At 35.0% G+C, this 19,394-nt stretch overlaps 1 protein-coding gene and 2 long non-coding RNA genes across 3 annotated transcripts; 2 read left to right on the forward strand and 1 right to left on the reverse strand.

Moving 5' to 3' along the window:
• The first annotated feature begins 3,086 nt into the window (after positions 1 to 3,086).
• Positions 3,087 to 13,590, forward strand: LOC132600791 (exonuclease V, chloroplastic). The gene is made up of 8 exons (XM_060314184.1): positions 3,087 to 3,359; positions 3,608 to 3,794; positions 6,051 to 6,155; positions 6,435 to 6,556; positions 7,767 to 7,916; positions 8,052 to 8,205; positions 8,862 to 8,938; positions 12,927 to 13,590. Exons 1-8 carry the CDS (start codon positions 3,136 to 3,138, stop codon positions 13,150 to 13,152), a joined length of 1,245 nt encoding a protein of 414 aa, XP_060170167.1. The 5' UTR covers positions 3,087 to 3,135; the 3' UTR covers positions 13,153 to 13,590.
• On the reverse strand, positions 7,820 to 17,482 carry LOC132600792 (uncharacterized). Its single transcript, XR_009567317.1, has 2 exons — positions 16,203 to 17,482; positions 7,820 to 8,197 (listed from the first exon to the last, which is right to left on the reverse strand). It is a non-coding gene; the product is annotated as an uncharacterized LOC132600792 (long non-coding RNA).
• Positions 17,482 to 18,319, forward strand: LOC132600793 (uncharacterized). The gene is made up of 2 exons (XR_009567318.1): positions 17,482 to 17,876; positions 17,987 to 18,319. It is a non-coding gene; the product is annotated as an uncharacterized LOC132600793 (long non-coding RNA).
• The last annotated feature ends 1,075 nt before the right edge of the window (positions 18,320 to 19,394 follow it).

Raw genomic sequence — 19,394 nt, forward strand, 5'->3', positions numbered from 1 at the left:
TACAAATGTTATTTTAATTCTGTAACACCTTTTATAGAGAGAATCAGTTACAAAGAACATATAAAGTTTGTAAATAAAACGCGAAATATTTGTAAGATTATTCTTTTCATTCAAAGCTGCCTCGCACCACGAATAATAGCTCTGATGCATGATGGTGGGTGTGGGTGGTGGTGGTTGAGGTGGGGGTGGTGTTGGATTGAGACCTCCACTCAGGGGCAGCTCAACTTAATTGGTGGCCTAAAGCCAAATTTCAATATGTGGCCTAAAGTTTTTTACTATTTAAAAAAAAAAGATTAACACATAAGACCAACTTTTAAGGAGTAGTCATTAATATGGGGCCTAAAATATTTTGGGGCCTAAAGCGGTTGCACCATCTGCTTGACCCTTGAGCCGGCACTGCCTCCACTAGGAAACTGAGGACAACCAAAGAAACGCTCAATGTTCGTGTACTATTATTCATAATGTAAATTCTTCTTTCCTCGCATTTGCCTAACTTATTTTACGGACTATCACGAGCTTATTATTTCAAAGCTTACTCTTCTGAATTTAACAAAATGAGACGATAATCAAGATTTGTAATCTAGTAATATCAGTGGAGTCTCCCACATAATAAATGTATGTTCGATTTGATTATGTTCCTTCGCCTTCCCCTTCCCGATCCCTAATGTAATTGAAAAACATTAAACAAAAAGTTAATGGTCAGAAACACACATAAACTATCACTTGTTTGCGTGTTTCACATCTCAATTAACTACGTGTTCATCCAGAAGAGGATCAAGTCTAAAGAGAGGTAGGTATGCTTATAGGTTCAAGAACTTTGCTTTCGTTAAAGAAGCATTTACAGGATTACTATTAGTCCATCCTAAAATATTGTTTTAAATTAATACTCTCCTCGTCCCAATTTAAGTGTCTTATTTTTCGTTTTTGTTTTTCTCAAAAAGAGTGCTTTTTTTACATTTAATAAGGTGATAATTCAAAGATTCTACATGGCAAATTTATAACCACGAGATTCAAAGGACACTTTAGTACATTATATACATATTTAATTTATAACCATGAGATTCAAAGGACATTTAGGTATATTATATGCTTTTTTTTTTTTGCGCTGATTGCCCTTCATTTGGAGTGGTCTTTAATTTTTGCCCTTCAAATTGGTGGTCTATAAGTTTTGTCTTTCACCTAATACCCCGAGATTGTGGGTTAGAACCCCAGCTCAGTAAAAAAAAAAATTCGCAAGCCAGAATTAAGACAAAATTTGCATAATTTGAGCCTTAAGGCAGAATTTGCATGCGTAGAATTCTGGCTTAAGGCAGAAATTTGCAAATTATGGCCATGTATAAATTCTGCCTATAAGGCCCAAATTCTGCCTTAAGGCAAAAGTTAAAGACCGCCATTTTGAGGGACAAAAATTAAAGACCACCCCAGCGAAGGGAAATCCTGCAAATTGCCCCATTATATACTCCTTTCGTTCACTTTTATTTGTCCACTTTGGACTTTTCACGCTGTTTAAGAAATAATAAATTAAGTGCATAATTTACCAATGTACCCATATTAATTGGTGCATATTTTTATTGGATTTGAAAAATAATTTGAAGTGAGTATTTAATACTATGGGTAAAACATAAAAAAATAAATTGTCTTTCCTTGATATGCTAAAAGTGAATAGAGGGAGTACATATTTAATTTAGAACCACAAGATTCAAAAGTCTCTCTTTATTTCTTAAATTTCGTGTTTAGTCAAACTAAGACATTTAAATTGGGACAGAGGGAGCAATGTTCAAACTTTTAGTAAGGCATCCGATTTGTTAAAATTGCTCACTTCGTTCCAAAATAAGTATCACCTTAGCAGAAATCACGCGCATTAAAAAATCAATAACTATAATGTGGAGTTTACTAAACTACCCCTACACTAAACTAGCCCTACTTATTATATGCTTTTTGGAAAATTGAGCAATATTAAAGAGAACTACTTCTTTAATGCTAAAAGCGTATTTGAAAACACTTAACAATTTTTGTCATAAATTATGACAATTACTTTTGACAAATTTCTTGTGCTAAGAAGGATCCAAGTTTCTTTTAAAATTTAGTTAACCGACATCCATGGCGCAGTTTCAGTTTACCGAGGACATGATCTTAGATAGGAGGTTGTGGAGGACTCATATTAGAATAGAAAGCTAGTAGGTAGTCTCACTTATTCTCTCGCACTAGTGGTCGTAGTTGCTCTATCGTTTGTTGCCCTGTGATTCCTGCTTATATTTGTTGGCTCTTCGCTCTTGTTATTTCTTATTTTTTGCATTATTCTGATATGCTTGTCCTTATCTGGCTCTTTTGTCTTGTTTTCTCTTGAGCTGAGGGTCTTTCGAAAACAACCTCCCTACCTCTCAAGGTGGGAGTAAGGTCTGCGTACACTTTACCCTCTCCAGACCCACATTGTGAGATTTCACTGGGTATTTTATTGTTTTTGTTGACATCCATACAAACAAAACAATATATAATCCTTTCGATCCTCCATTCATGCCGTTATCAACGGTGACATGCCCACATCTCGTTTACCAACTCAGTCCAAAATGATTGATTCACAATCACCGAGTCACACAACACCACAAAATCATCAAAATAACAACACAAAAGAGAAAGAGGAAAAAAGAGCTAAAATAGTTATTTTTAAATGGGTAATAGCAGTTTCGATTCTTTAATTATCGGTAAATTTTGATTTTGATCCTTATGATATATGACTCAACACATTTAAATTAAATGTCCCCGAAGGGACACCTTCAGTTTATTGAAATATTATTTTTGATCCCTTTACGTAAAAAAAATTTAGTATACATCACCCTCAAATATGAAATAACATTACAAGTTTAACATAACACATAAATAATTTATTGATAAACCCATTAATACTTTAGGAATATTGTGATTATTCACAAGCAAAACACTAAAAGAGAAAAGTTAAGCATACCTAGTCAGATTAGTAAGAGGACTAAAATCAAAATTTATCAATAAACAAGAGACCACCAAAAAGGCTAATTTACCCTTTTCAAAATTTTAAAATTTAAAATTTAGTTGACCGACGTTTCACACAAACAGTTATATTAACATTGATCCTTCATTTATGCTGTTCTCAACGGTCACATGCCCACAACTCAGTCCAAAATGACCGATTCACAATCACCGAGTCACACCCAAACATCACAAAACAACAACACAATAATACCTGAAATTCCATTGGAAATCATCAGTGACGAAGAAATGGCGTTAATCGAAGCTGCTTTTTCCGCCACGCGCTCATTGGTTCCGTCACCATCACGCGCTTCGGCTCATTTTAGGAACAATGAGCCCGTTTGGATTGGCTTACAGCTTAAAGCTGTTTGCAGCTTATAAGCTGAAAAAAATAAGTTGGGGTAGTCCAACTTATTTTTTTTGGCTTATAAGCTGTTTTCAGCTTATAAGCTGCTTTAGATAAACTAAGTCAAATGGGTCCAATTATTTTTTTGAGCTTATTTTAAGCATAAAATGACTTTAAGCTGGCCAGCCAAACACTCAAAAAAGCTGAAAACAGCTTATAAGCCAACTTATAAGCCAATCCAAACGGGCTCAATGTTAGGTCTATTACTCTGTTATCGAAACGGAGTTTATCGAGTTGCTGTGGTTCGTCACAAAGTGATGCGGTAGTTGTTGATGTAGAAGATTCTGGAAGGTTCCAGAAGAGGAATAGAGTTGTTGTTGTTGATTCGTTATTGCAAAGGTTTCGGAGGAAAAGAGGATTGTCTGTTACTGATATTACTGCTACAGTACGATATTTCAAAACTTTATACTCCTTTCTCTCTCAATTTATGTGACGCTTTTCGATTTTTGAGATTCAAATTATGTAAACTTTGACTGATAATTTAAAAATGTATTTTTTTCATCTTATTGACATGAGAAGAATTGCAACTTATAGGATTCATAGTATGATGTTTCGAAACTTTATACTCCTTTTGTCTCAATTTATAGGTAACTTTTGTTTTTTTTGGAGATTCAAACTGTGTAAACTTCGAGCAATAATTTAAGATAGTATTGTTTTATCCTATAAACATGAGAAGAATTGCAACTTATAGTACTTTTCTCTAAATTTTAATTTTAAAATATTGAGTTGATCTAACCAATTTAGCTTCAAATATTGATTTGCCACCGAATGAATTTTCATTTTTTTAAAAAAAAATGTAATTTGGTGTAGTTATGTTACAATTTGATGTCTTTTGATGTTGTAGTTTGAAAAACTGTGGTTTCCTGATGTTACACTGTTTGAATGCTTAGAGGAATTTCGAGTTTCGAATTTCTAGAGCTTTATTATCATCAGATCTCCTGTTTTATATGACTTATTTGACTGATCATATAGTTTAAGGTAATAATTTGACTTCCTTTGTTAGAGTAGCATAGTGGACAAAAAAATCGAAAATTTCAAAACTTTATACTCCTTCTGTCACAATTTATGTGACACTTTCTTTTTTTGAGATTCAAAATTTAAAATGTATTTTGTTTATTCTATTGATATGAGAAGAATTGCAACTTATAGTACTTGTGTTACTGATATTACTACCACTGTATGAATTTCGAAACTTTATAAGTACTCATCTCAATTTATGGGTGACTTTTCGTTTTTCGAGATTCAGAACTGTGTAGACTTTGATCAGTAATTTAAATTGTTTTTTTTTTTCAACCTATATACAGGAGAAGAATTGCAACTTATAGTACTTTTCTTATAGTTTTTGAATATCTAAATTTTAATGTTAAAATGTTAACTTGATCTAATCCGATTTAGCTTGAAAAATTAGTTAAATTGACTCTCCGGAAGCGGAAAGTGTCACGTAAATTTTGATCGAGGGAGTACTACAATTTGGTGTAGTTATGTTTCAATTTGATGTCTTTTGATGTTGTAGTTTGAAAAGCTGTGGTTTTCTGATGTTTCATTGTTTGTTTGAATGCTTAGAGGAATTTGGAATTTCGAATTGCTTGCTGAATTGTTGCTTTGAACAAAGAGCTTACTGTTATCCCTTCTCCTATTTTATATGACGTTTTTGACTGATTATATAGTTTAAGATATTAATTTGACTTCCTTTCTTAGAGTAGCATAGTGGATGAATAAATCAAAGTAAAAGTGTGAAAGTTAATTTGATAATCATTTGAATAGTCTAATGAATTTTAATTATTGAAGTTGTGAGAATTTGTATAGATATCAGTCGGTGTTCAAACAATTTGGGACGTCCTAGAGTGGAAAGAGTTTCATATCAATTGGGACAAAGGCAGTATTAGTTTTTGATCTTTTTATTTTGAGTTCTTTAGTCATCTTTGGGCAGATAGATATCGGTTACAGATGTTATTTTAATTGTTTCACAGACAGACTTGAGTATTGAGATGGAGCAGGGTGAAGTGAGATTACTCATCTGATTTATTATTAAGTTCTAGAATTTAGTATGACGTTTAGTGCAAAAGATCTATTTCATTTGAGACTCGCTTTCGATATTGCGTGAGACTGCAAAGTTTTCAATCTAGCTGGTTCATTGTGCATCTACTGCGGCTAGAAGGGTTTTTTCGTAACCTTTACGTTGACATCCAGTGACCATATTGAAGACATAATTAATAAATAAAAGGGATGCTCTCTCTAACGACTTAAACTTTTAGATAAGATGGCCACATAATTAATCCAACATGGTATCAGAGTAGGCAGACATCTGGGTTTGGGTCTTACCATCACTCATTATCAAAAGGAATTTTTTTTTTTTTTGCGCTGATTGCCCTTCATTTGGGGTGGTCTTTAATTTTTTCCCTTCAAATTGTTGGTCTTTAAGTTTTGCCCCTCAAATTGGTGGCGGTCTTTAACTTTTGCCCTCTGCCTTTGCAAATTCTGCCCATGCAAATTCTGCCTTAAGGCCATGGACGCTTTTGAGCATATTGTTGTGTTCTGTTTTGGTTTTGTTTATATTTGAAAGTCATTTTGCAGGGAGATGGTTCCCCTAAAACATGAATTTTACTGATTATTTATCCTCATAATCTCAAGTTACCTTCAGGAATGGTGTGAAAAAAAGATGGAGTATATTCTTCTTTGTGGCAAACCAGAAAAGACCAAAGCTATGAAAGCTGGTAGCATTCGTCATGAAGCCCTCGAAGAAGAGGTATTCCCTATAGAGAGTTCAGTCCTCCATTTATTTTATATTTATACTATCTCAGCTCGAATGGTTGAAGGCAGAAGTACTTTGGTATGATTTATATTTTGCATTGTTTGGTATGTCTGTTTGGTGAAGGGACATGAAGGGATAATATCAATACTCACGCCACATTCCAATCCTTTTATATGCTTAACATTTTCCTTTTTTGGAGTGATCTTTTTGTTATACACTTTATGTTTTAGTTATTGCTCGTTCAGAGCTTACTGTGATTTTGAATGTGTGCAGGTGATCAAAAGGGTAAAAGTTCATGTTGCGTCAGCTGAAGATGTATGGGCATTAAAGTTCTTAAATTTTATAGTTGGTGCAAATCAATTGTTATTTGATGGATTGACACGTGAATTGCCCTTGTGAGTCTCTTTTGCCTCTTTTGTTTGTGCATAATAATTTTTTAATATTTCTATAAGCAAGTTTAGTTGATAATAGTGTTCCACATCAACCATCAATTTTATAAGCTAATGATCTTATTTATGTGTGTGCTTCTGTAAACCTTTTTTATTAAGCAAAAAGAGATGTGTGCATATTTGAGTGTCATGCTCAAACTTTATGACCCACTAATGAAAATACTTTGACCCTTTAACCTCAATTAGTAAGATGGAGGAGATGTATGAGTCACCACCTTTTGATTCACTATTATAACTTTTCATCAACTTAAGATTTTTGACCTACCAACTAGATTATTTAGGTGCTATTGCAGACCTAAAATAGAAAAATAAATGTCTCACGTCTAACTGCTACCTATTATTAAAAAAGGATTTGTAACAGATGTAATCGGTTGATAAGAGGATTGTTGTCAGCATTATGCAGATAAAACTCATGGACTCATCTCGAATTGCATGGTTTTGATTATGGACCCATCCGCTGTGAATTTCAGTATTTATTTCCCTTTTAGACTGTACACCTGTAAACATAGAGAGTATTAAAAAATAGTAGGTCCTTTTCAGCTCTCAGGTTTAGGTGCTATTGCAGACCTAAAATAGAAAAATAAATGTCTCACGTCTAACTGCTACCTATTATTAAAAAAGGATTTGTAACAGATGTAATCGGTTGATAAGAGGATTGTTGTCAGCATTATGCAGATAAAACTCATGGACTCATCTCGAATTGCATGGTTTTGATTATGGACCCATCCGCTGTGAATTTCAGTATTTATTTCCCTTTTAGACTGTACACCTGTAAACATAGAGAGTATTAAAAAATAGTAGGTCCTTTTCAGCTCTCAGGTTATGGTTTTGCACTTGGATCTTTCACTGGATATTTACATTGTCCTGAAATCCAGTTGTTTTCCTGTAAAGCACTTATTTGTCCCCTTACTTAAACACATATTGACCCCCGTGACCATTAGGTGCATTTCTTGCTGCACTTGTTCATATAAGGCATTCCTACACGTCCATCCAAAGTTGCTTGTGACTGAGTTGCATATACCTTTATCTTTGCGCATGGCAGACAGAATTTTCCTTGTTATTAGTTCACTGATTCCAGCAAAGTAGAAAGAAAATCCTGAAATATTCTTTATTATTTGCGTCCTGATAAGCTGCCGACCTAATTCATTCGCATCAGAGTAGGTTTTGCTCAAGGTGTATGGATGGTGGGAATTATTGATGAGATAAGAATGCCAAAAGGACAAAGTGATGCATATCCAATGTTAGTTGACACAAAAACACGAGTGAGAGCTAGCCTTCCTGCTGAACCACAACGGAGAAACGGAAGGTATAGTTTTGCACTTGATGTTGACTAGTAAATAAATTTTAATATGGTGCATCTCTCAGATGAAGAGAGATCCTTCCTATTCTAAATGTACTTACGGGTACAAATGTGATGAACTGGTGATCCCTTCTTTGACAGGCTTCAGCTAATGTGCTACAAGCATTTGTGGGACAGCTTGGTGGCTGATGAATTCCCCTCCAGACAATTTTTTGAGTTCTTCTCTCTGAATCCTCATCACATTTTATCTGCAGAAATCAGAGAAAATACTGCTAAATGTGGTTTCCCTGCAGAGGTATTACCCAAAAAGAAATGAAAAGTTTTTTTAGGATTATATTATTAGTTCATATCTTAATGAAAAAGAAAAGGAGAAATGGTACATAATTTGAAGACATTGTAGGATCATGAGCCAAGAATCTGAGCGAAGTTTTTCATGCATGTAGAATATCATGAGCCGAGAGCAGCCAATCTGTTTGGTCTCTAAGCGAACTCATAATATTTGGCTTGCAATAACAGTACTTGAAGGCATACACTTGAGTTCTCTTAGAATCTAACTTTCTTTCTATTTCTCAAATTTTTTACTTGTTCGAAACTGAGACGTTACTGTTTTTGTATTTCTCAAAATGTTCCCTTGCTGAGAAGCTTTTTTTTCATCCATCTTCCTTGTGTGATCAAGACTAGAAATAGACGCTTCAATTAATCCTAATGATCATGATGATTATTATAACAGGATAAAAAAAAAATCCAACTTTACTTCAGGGGAAAATGACTAAAAAGAGTTTGTGGTTGGGGGAGAGGGGTGTTCTAAGTCTTTCACAACACAATTGAATGGGTATCTAGTCTATTGTGGATGATGGAGTTTCAGTTTGGTTTCCTACTATCAGAATTTTACTGATGTTCTTTAGCCTTTGGAAATATTTGGTTTATAGCTTGTGTTGGCTGTTAATGCAGACTCTCACTGATATGTTGAGGTACTCTCGAAATACTTGGTGCGTGCTTCCACCAGCACATGAGCAACTACTGCTGAGGTGAATTGGAATTTCATGTAGTATGCTAATGTTTCGCATTTTTCAGATAGTAGAAATATAGATATATTTCCAACTTCTACCAATATTCCCTTGTCCAAGTTGCTTTCGTTTCTGTTTATGGCATCTTTCTCGATTCTCTCTTTTGGCTAGTGAGATGTCTGAAATTCACCTGTGGAATCATTCGTTCATATTTTAGTTGTTTTCTATGTTCTTTTATTAGAAACATGAAGCCCAACTTGAACTGAGTTCTTCTGCAAAAGAATAGATATCAAGGGTTGACTTCATTGAAGAACCGATCTTAGAGATTATTATCTGATGGCTCTTAATATATTTGCTTCTGTATGTAAAGCTCAGAGTCTCTGGAGATTGCCCTAGTGTTTCTATACTGTCACCCAAGTTCTTTATATATTCAATTTATACTTTTTATCAAAAAAATGTTCACTTTATAGTTTTTTTCTTCTGATTTAGTTTCATTAATAACTTTTTATGATAGATAGATTGAGTATATGGTTATCACATGTGAAAATCACTTCCTAGCCAATTACCACAAGTTCCACCATTTTTTTTGAAAATGTAACATTGGTATGTATTGACTTGATCAGTGCATAGATTGCACTGGAACCATATTTACAGCAAAAGTGAGAAAGCTGATCCAAAACTCTGAAAATCTAACAAGAGCCTAGGATTTCAATTATGGATTCAGTCTCCTCAAGGTAAATCTGTTTGCACCAAAAACAAAAAAGTTTGACACAATTTAGCTTGATCTTTTGTACATCACTACTACTGTCTTCAAAGCACCGTGAATTTCTCTCTTTCCATATTGTCCACCAAATGCAAGCTGGGACAATCCTCCATCTATCTCTGTCTGAGGCTCCTATTCCTGCCTCCTCCCAAATATGGAGTAGATTAGTAATCCTATTTGGCATTACCCAGACAATGCCCCTGAGATTCACAAAGATCCTCCAAAGCTGTATTGTGATCCGACAATGTAAAAATAGATGGTTGACTGTCTCACCCTCTTCACCACACAAGTAACATCTGGAACAAAGAGAGAATTTTCTCTTTTTTAGGTTTTCTTGAGTCAGTACTGCTTCCCTTGCCAACAACCATGTGAAACATGCAACTTTGACTGGTACCTTCACTTTCCAAATGTGCTTCCAAGGCCAAAGTTGCACCTGCTGGTTACTCTGGTTCAAAAATTTGTATGCTGTGCTCACTTTGTAAATGCCTTTGCTGTCTTCTTTCCACCACAATTTATCTGCACCTTCTTGTGTGCCTTTAAACTCTTCTAGTAGCCTGAACAACTCTGTCAATGTGTTGATTTCCCAGTCATTGAAATTTCTCCTGAACTGAAGGTTCCATCCATGATTGTCCCATATCTCAGCTACTTTCTTGTGTTGGTTTACTGCCAGCCCATGAATGACAGGAAATAATTCTTTTAGACTAGTGTTTCCCAACCATTTGTCCTCCCAAAAAGAAGTTTTGTGGCCATTACTCACCTTAATGGTGGAATGGTTCCACAGGAAAGGCCAAAGAGCTCTGATGGATCTCCACAGACCAACACCATAAGAAGTGTGCACCTCCTTGGTCATCCACTTGTTTTCTTCCCCATATTTTGCTTTGATCATTCTTCCCCAGTATGGTTGAGGTGTATGTGAGTACCTCCATAGCCATTTAAGTCTTAAAGCTTTGCTCTGCAGCTTTAAATTCCTGATACCTAGTCCTCCCTGCTTCTTCCCCAGTAGAACATTAGCCCACTTGACTAAATGGAAAACCTTTTTATCTTGATCACCCTTCCAGAGAAAGTCCCTCCTGATCTTGTCTAGTCTTTCAATCACTCCAACAGGGATGGGAAAAACAGACAACATATAGGTAGGGAGTGCATCCAGAACTGAATTTATAAGTGTGACTCTGCCCCCTAGAGATATATATTGTGACTTCCACCTGGATAGCTTCTTCTCACACTTTTCAATCACTGGGTTCCAGATATTCAAGGACTTTGATTTGGCTCCTAAAGGCATGCCCAAGTAAGTAGTTGGCAGTTCCCCTACTTCTCCACCTAAAATCCTGGTCAATTCCTCCATATTATTCACACCATTAATTGGATATATGTGACTCTTTCTCCAATTAATGTGTAACCCAGAAATCCCTTCAAACAGTACCAGAATTACTCTCAAAATCTTCAGTTGCTCTTCATCAGCATCACAAAAGATCAGGGTGTCATCTGCATACTGTAGATGAGTGATTTCCATGTTAGCATTTACATTTGCACTTGTGGCAACCTCAAAACCTTTGAACCATTCATTTGTTCTTGCCACTTTGATCATGTTATTCAAGCCCTCCATGACCAGTATAAACAAAAAAGGAGACAAAGGATCCCCCTGTCTCAACCCTCTATGTGCGGGGAAAAAACCTTCAGGAGAGCCATTGATAAGAACTGAGAATCTGACAGTTGAAATGCAGAATCTAATCCACTTGATCCATTTTTCTCCAAAACCCATACATGAGAGCACCTTCAGCAAAAATTCCCAGTTGACATGATCATATGCCTTTTCAATGTCTAATTTGCATAAGATTCCTGGCTTGCCTTGTTTGATTCTTGAGTCCACTGCTTCGTTGGCAATTAGAATTGCATCCATTATTTGTCTATCTTTAATGAATGCCATCTGTTGAACATCCACCAGCTTGCCTATAACTCTTTTCAATCTTTCTGTTAACACCTTAGAAATTAGTTTATAGACACTACCTATAAGACTGATGGGTCTGAAATCTCTCAGCTCCTTGGCACCTGTTTTCTTTGGAATTAGGGCTATGTAAGTTGCATTGTAGCTTTTCTCAAAAACTCCTTGAGAGTGAAAGTTGTTAAAAGTGGCCATGATATCTAGCTTCAGAATTTCCCAACATTTGATCAAAAAGCCCATTGTGTACCCATCAGGGCCAGGAGCTTTGTCCATGGCACACATTTTCAGACATGAAAACACCTCTTGTTCATCAAATTCTCCCTGTAAAGCAACTTTTTCTTCCTCATTGATCACTGAACAGTTGAAAGGATTGTATGAAGGTCTCCAACCAATTGATTCAGTGTACAACCTCTCATAGAAATCAATAATTTCCCCTTTAATTCTTTCTGGATCCTCCACAGTTTCTTCTTGAATCATCAATTGATCAATGTTGTTACTTCTCTTATGTGCATTGGCCACCTTATGAAAGAAGTTGGTGTTCCTATCCCCTTCTTTGAGCCAAAGAGCCCTTGATCTTTGCCTCCAAGCTATTTCCTCATTTTTTAAATACTCCTCATAATCCATCAACAGCGATGCTTTCAGTATTGATTCATCTTCTGTCAACACTCTATTCTCCAGGACAGCATCTAGAGTTGCTAGTTGACTCAAAATATGTGTTTTTTGTGATCCCAAGTTTCCCTGACTTGTTCTACTCCATTCTTTCAGCTTGGCTTTTAAAGCTTTGAACTTGCAAGCCATAATGTAATCAGGTTTGCCTTCGAAGACAAAAGAATTCCACCAATCCCTGATTCTTTCGACAAACCCTTCAGTGTTCAACCACCAGTTTTCAAATTTGAAGTAAGACTTGTTGTATTCCCACACTCCACACTGAAGTGAGACTGGAAAGTGATCAGATTCCAGTCTTTGCAACAGTGACTGCTTGATATTTCTGAACTTGTCATCCCATTCTTTAGAAATTAACACCCTATCAATTCTGGATGCTATTCTACAATTGTCACCCTTGTGCCATGTGTAACACCCTCCTTCCAGCTGGGGATCTAACAATTCCATATCTTCTATAAAATCTGAGAATTCTTCCATGAAAAGTGATATAAATAACATCGTTATTCAATAATTACAATCAGTTGCGTAATCCAAACTAAACAAGCCCAAGAAAATTCATTTGCTGAAGCTTTTCATTCCTCGCATTACAAGAGACACTTTTACATATTACATATTGGTAAATCTTGTGGATTCTTTTTCTGCAGGTATGAATTACAAGAAGATCAATCATTGCTTGGTGAAGATCAGTTTGAGTATGATCTTGACTGGGTAAAGGGTCAAATAAATTCTTCGTTAGAGGTGTGGCGAGGAGAAAGAGAAGCCAGTTACACACCTGAAGACGAGCGCTGGAAATGCAGGTCTTGCAAGTTTGCTTCTGAATGTCCAGCCAGCAATTATGGCTCTCCAAGAAGAAAGGACACTGAAGGTTAACTGCTAAATTTGGCAAGACTTATTTCCAACTAGATTCTTAAATAAATTAAGTTCACGTTTTGCGCATATACCAACATTGTGACTCTGACATATCAAATCTGATAGGTAACTCGGAGAACAGATAAGCTATAACCGGTTAACGTACATTGATAGTGTAAAAGTTCTTTACACTATCAGTGAATATATAACTTTAACGAACTTGGTGTACACGATTGGGGTCGAAGAAGCTAGCAGTTTTATACTCCTAGCTGTAGGTAGATTCTTAACCTGAAAATTCATTGTTGTACCAATTCTTGTTTTCCCGTTGTAGGTTATTATTCATTTATCTTGTAATTGTTGAGGCTCAATTCATTGTTGTTTGTAATGTCAAAGGTATTGACATGATCACTGTGATTTATATCCGTTTGATATACGCAAGATGGTTGATTCTTACGCTTATTTGCTAGTGTTGGTTTATTTATATCAACTCCTTTTCCCACAAGAATGTATTGTCTGGTGAATAATAATTTACAGATTGTTTAAGCAGTAGATAACAACAATACATGTATTCTTATGTATTGATTGGCTAGTTTAAGAGTAATTTTGAACAAGATGGGTTGTTCAGATGGTAAGCATCCTCCACCTCATCTCGAACTCGAAAGTTAAGGGTTCGACTCACAAGGGAGAAAAAGGAAGCTCTTTGGGAGGGAGGCTTAATTTTGGTATACGAATAACGTTATATACAGTACCAAAAAAATGATTTATATCATGCAGAGATTATTATATATAATGATCAAATCAAAGTATTGTTAATGCTCATTTTCTTGTTTCATATTTTATTCTATACAGAGTAACACATAATTTTTTTTCATATAAGTTGCACTTCGGACCAATCTCGTAACGTTTTTTTTTTTGGTAAACAACTGACCAATCTTGTAACAATAGGTGTATATTTGACCCAACCATTGATAGAAGACAAAGTTGAATTGCTTCACAAAATTTTTAACTTAAACTTAGAGAATTAAGGATGTAAGTGTGCTATCTCTTCGTGATTCATCCTAATAACTATGATGTTTGGGGGCATCCCCAAACACCTTTTCAGCATTAGAGCACCAGATAGGCAGCGATGAAGAAAAATGGCCACCATAACTTATATTGGACCACCTGATCCAAAGGTATAATGACTCATACTCCACTACTCAATTCTTTCAACTTTTTTTTTTTTGAGAAGGTAACAACCTCAATTCTTTCTACTTTGAAACCAATTATAGATTAATAAAGGTCAAGTTAACACCACCATCTCATTTCTTCAAACCAAATGGACATACCGAACCAAAGTTCTCTGAAACTGCTCATAAATCAAGAGAGTTAATATAGATTTTCAAGTTTTAACATATAAACAATCACGAGCAGTTTAAGAACCTCACCAAATGTTCCAAGACACTCTTAGTCGTTTTCCACATTCAATCCTATTTCACAACCAAAATATATAATGACCATTTTTGAGGTCATTTATGAATGCACCTTTACAGTTTACAGTTTGGAATCACAAGCAACTCAAAATTTGACAACAATCGAGGTTTTCTGTAATGTTTTACTTGAATATAATGTCTAAACAAACTAAACAGGTTCTTAACAATCATTGAACCTAATATAAGTGAACCAACACAACTATGCCTAAATTCCAACTCGCCATTATGGATCTTTTGTTCCATTTTGCTACGTTCTATCACTAAGTCTTCAAAAATATGAAGATTATAGTCTATTGAGACAACTTTTAAATGTGATTTTTAAGTATACCTTCTCCCAATATGTGATTTTAAGTCCACCTAGTCCTCTAAATAAATCTTTAACACCTTTAACCGCTACATTTAGAGGTCTGACATGGCCTATGCATGTGAGCTACTTGTACTGTTGTACGGGTCAATACTTAAACAACTCAAAATCCCCCTAAACTATCCACGTTTCAAATGCCACATGGATGCTTTTTTGGCCTATTTTGTAGCTTCCACACACATCTCTACCTGCACGAGGTAGGGGTAAGGCTACGTAAGCACCACCCTCCGCAGACCCTACTTGTGGGATTATACTGGACACGTTGTTGTATTTTCTAGCTCTCACACACTATAAAAAGAGTGAGGCTACACTCAATGCCACTTGACAACTGCAGAAGTTTTAGATAGGAAATGTTATAGTTCAGGAGGTAACAACAACACCCCAAAGTTTAAGTTTTAAGCTAACAAAACATGAATAGTTTAGGTATTAACTCAAAATAAAGATAAACAACTTGAACAGAAACAATTCTCTCAACGGTCACTCTATAAGGATCATAAGATTGAAACACCAATACACTCATACAGAAATTGAAAAGAAAAAATAGGAACAGCGGATTTTTTGACATTTTTATTCTTCTATTCAAATGAAATCAAGTAAAAAAAAAAAAATTCTGCAACTTTTTAAATCCCTGATTAAGAACTTGGGTTTAGTACTATTTTGAATGCTAAAAGGCTTACGAAGTCTTTATTGATGATGTAACAGTCCAAGGTATTTAAAAGACAAAATAGGAACAATTGATTCCTTGCCATTTTAATTCTTCTACTGAAATGAAATCTAAGGACCCGTTTGGCCATGATAATTATTCACTTAATTTGAAAATCAGCATTTGTACATGAAAATTCCAAATACAAGCTGTATTTGGAATTTGGAAAACACCTAAAACCCTGTTTTTCACATTTTACACGTTCAAACCACCAAATATTATTTGCAAAATGTATAACCAAACACAACTCCAACTTCAAAAATTCCTTATAAAGTGAAAAATGTTGGGTTTCTATGGCCAAACGCCTACTTATTCTTCTATTGAAATGATATAAATCAGGGGCGGATCCACAACTTTAATCCGAACCTTGTATTTATAATGTGAAACCCTTCAACTACATAAGAAATTTGAGCTGAGAACCCACAAACTTCAAATCCTGGATCCACCTCTAATGATATCTAAGTAAAAAAAAAATCGTAACATTTCGAACTAGGGTTTAGTAGTAATATTTTAGAATGTTAAAAATGCTTACGAGGTCTTCATTGATGATGTAACAGTCTAAAGTATCGTCCCATCCATCGTGCAATTTTTTGTCTTTAACAAGTTCCCCGATGTTTATGTGTCGGAGTTGTGTTGTCTCTGCTAGTGCTGACGATGTTGTTGTTTTCCCGGTACCAGGTGTTCCTGTAATTAGGATGTTTGGTCTTCTCCTGCTATTTTGGGCCATGCTTGATTACTGCGCTTATGGTCAAGCCAACAAATCCAATTACTGCGATGGTGTTGCTATTCAAGCAGAACATTAGCCCGATAGCCGGAAAAAAGTGGTTCTTAAGGGCAAGTGCTCAAAGCAGTTTTAAGGGTTAAAAATTATTTTATAAAGAAGGAATTATTATTTAGATAAAAGTGGTTAAAGGATTTGTAGAAATAATGATTGTATTAAAATTAATAAAAAAATATAAGGGATAAAGTTATTGGTAAAACTAAAATGACTTTTAAGTAAAAAAAAAAAAAAAAAAAAAAGAAAGAAGGTTGAAAGAATTGAGTAGTGGAGTATGAGTCATTATACCTTTGGATCAGGTGGTCCAATATAAGTTATGGTGGCCATTTTTCTTCATCGCTGCCTATCTGGTGCTCTAATGCAGGTTTTCATAGTCGTATTGCAGTTAATTTAGGACACAACATGCATGTGGATATACAAAGTTATTATTAGGCAAAGCAACACAACAAGAGCAGAATTATATATTAAAGTGTTAAAAGGAGTTTCATAGCTCCAAATCATGCTCAAAAATAGTAGAGTCAAGACACTGGAAATCAATGAAGAAGTATTCACAGTTAACCATTAAATATCAAGACCTCTTTGCATCATAATGCAACTCAATCATCACAAAGAAATGAGAATCGAAGCTTCCTAGATGAAGAAGATGGAAGAAAGATTCACACATAATATCCATACGTTTAATAAAGCATTCTGGAGAAAGTGGAAACCTCAAATTCAATTCATAATTGCTTCAACAAAAACTACTATATTGAAAATAATTTTTTAGCTGAGGATGTAAAAGCGAGATAGCTCCACATCGTGCAACATATCGGAAGGCATAATGCTGCTTCTTACCAAGAACACTATTAACTCAAGTGCAAAAAGAGGAGAGGGTTTGGAGGAAATCATGAACTACATTTGCTGAATGTTACACTGACCTGCCATGCTTGTTTGTATGAAGCTTGTACAGATTGATTCCCTCCTCAATAATAGACCTCACAGACTCCGGAAGAGGAGACCTTCATATGATCATAAACAACATCAACAGCAAGTTCCACCATTAAAAGTGATATAAATAACATCGTTATTCAATAATTACAATCAGTTGCGTAATCCAAACTAAACAAGCCCAAGAAAATTCATTTGCTGAAGCTTTTCATTCCTTGCATTACAAGAGACACTTTTACATATTACATATTGGTAAATCTTGTGGATTCTTTTTCTGCAGGTATGAATTACAAGAAGATCAATCATTGCTTGGTGAAGATCAATTTGAGTATGATCTTGACTGGGTAAAGGGTCAAATAAATTCTTCGTTAGAGGTGTGGCGAGGAGAAAGAGAAGCCAGTTACACACCTGAAGACGAGCGCTGGAAATGCAGGTCTTGCAAGTTTGCTTCTGAATGTCCAGCCAGCAATTATGGCTCTCCAAGAAGAAAGGACACTGAAGGTTAACTGCTAAATTTGGCAAGACTTATTTCCAACTAGATTCTTAAATAAATTAAGTTCACGTTTTGCGCATATACCAACATTGTGACTCTGACATATCAAATCTGATAGGTAACTCGGAGAACAGATAAGCTATAACCGGTTAACGTACATTGATAGTGTAAAATTTCTTTACACTATCAGTGAATATATAACTTTAACGAACTTGGTGTACACGATTGGGGTCGAAGAAGCTAGCAGTTTTATACTCCTAGCTGTAGGTAGATTCTTAACCTGAAAATTCATTGTTGTACCAATTCTTGTTTTCCCATTGTAGGTTATTATTCATTTATCTTGTAATTGTTGAGGCTCAATTCATTGTTGTTTGTAATGTCAAAGGTATTGACATGATCACTGTGATTTATATCCGTTTGATATACGCAAGATGGTTGATTCTTACGCTTATTTGCTAGTGTGGTTTATTTATATCAACTCCTTTTCCCACAAGAATGTATTGTCTGGTGAATAATAATTTACAGATTGTTTAAGCAGTAGATAACAACAATACATGTATTCTTATGCATTGATTGGCTAGTTTAAGAGTAATTTTGAACAAGATGGGTTGTTCAGATGGTAAGCACCCTCCACCTCATCTCGAACTCGAAAGTTAAGGGTTCGACTCACAAGGGAGAAAAAGGAAGCTCTTTGGGAGGGAGGCTTAATTTTGGTATACGAATAACGTTATATACAGTACCAAAAAAATGATTTATATCATGGAGAGATTATTATATATAATGATCAAATCAAAGTATTGTTAATGCTCATTTTCTTGTTTCATATTTTATTCTATACAGAGTAACACATAATTTTTTTTCATATAAGTTGCACTTCGGACCAATCTCGTAACGGTTTTTTTTTTTTTGGTAAACAACTGACCAATCTTGTAACAATAGGTGTATATTTGACCCAACCATTGATAGAAGACAAATTTGAATTGCTTCACAAAAATTTTAACTTAAACTTAGAGAATTAAGGATGTAAGTGTGCTATATCTCTTCGTGATTCATCCTAATAACTATGGAGTGGGTTAAAAAAGTGCCTACACATGAGAAAAATTACTCCTTCCGGTTTAAAATAAGTGTTCACCTAGCCTTTAGCACAACCTTTAAGAAGACACTAACTCCTAATAAATAAATGTTTTAATTAAACTATCCTTAATAAAATAACACATAATTAATACTCTATAATTTCTTAATTACATAAAAAATCACTTATTAATTAATTCTTCATTGTAAGCGACCAGATATTTTGATTCAAAATAAAAAGTCTGAGTGATCACTTATTATGAACCGGAGGGGGTATTTAGAAGCGCCAAAGAATTTAAGTCAATTCACAGCTGAAGTGTCAGTGCTTTGGAGCAAATAAGGTTAGCTGGTATCATCACCGTTTCATATTGCTCCAATGTGCTTAGCTGGTATCATCACTGTTTCACAGCAGCAAATAAGGTATAAAGCCCGTTTGGATTGGCTTAATCATTTTT

Source organism: Lycium barbarum, chromosome 6 (genome assembly GCF_019175385.1).
Source record: "Lycium barbarum isolate Lr01 chromosome 6, ASM1917538v2, whole genome shotgun sequence".
Classification (NCBI taxonomy): Eukaryota; Viridiplantae; Streptophyta; class Magnoliopsida; order Solanales; family Solanaceae; genus Lycium; species Lycium barbarum.

Bases quoted from the DNA above. Each gene is read 5' to 3' on its own strand.
- LOC132600791 (XM_060314184.1), top strand. From the start codon at position 3,136: ATGCCCACAACTCAGTCCAAAATGACCGATTCACAATCACCGAGTCAC. The intron at 6,156-6,434 runs GTATTCCCTATA...GAATGTGTGCAG, and splicing joins ATGAAGCCCTCGAAGAAGAG to GTGATCAAAAGGGTAAAAGT. The intron at 8,939-12,926 runs GTGAATTGGAAT...CTTTTTCTGCAG, and splicing joins CATGAGCAACTACTGCTGAG to GTATGAATTACAAGAAGATC.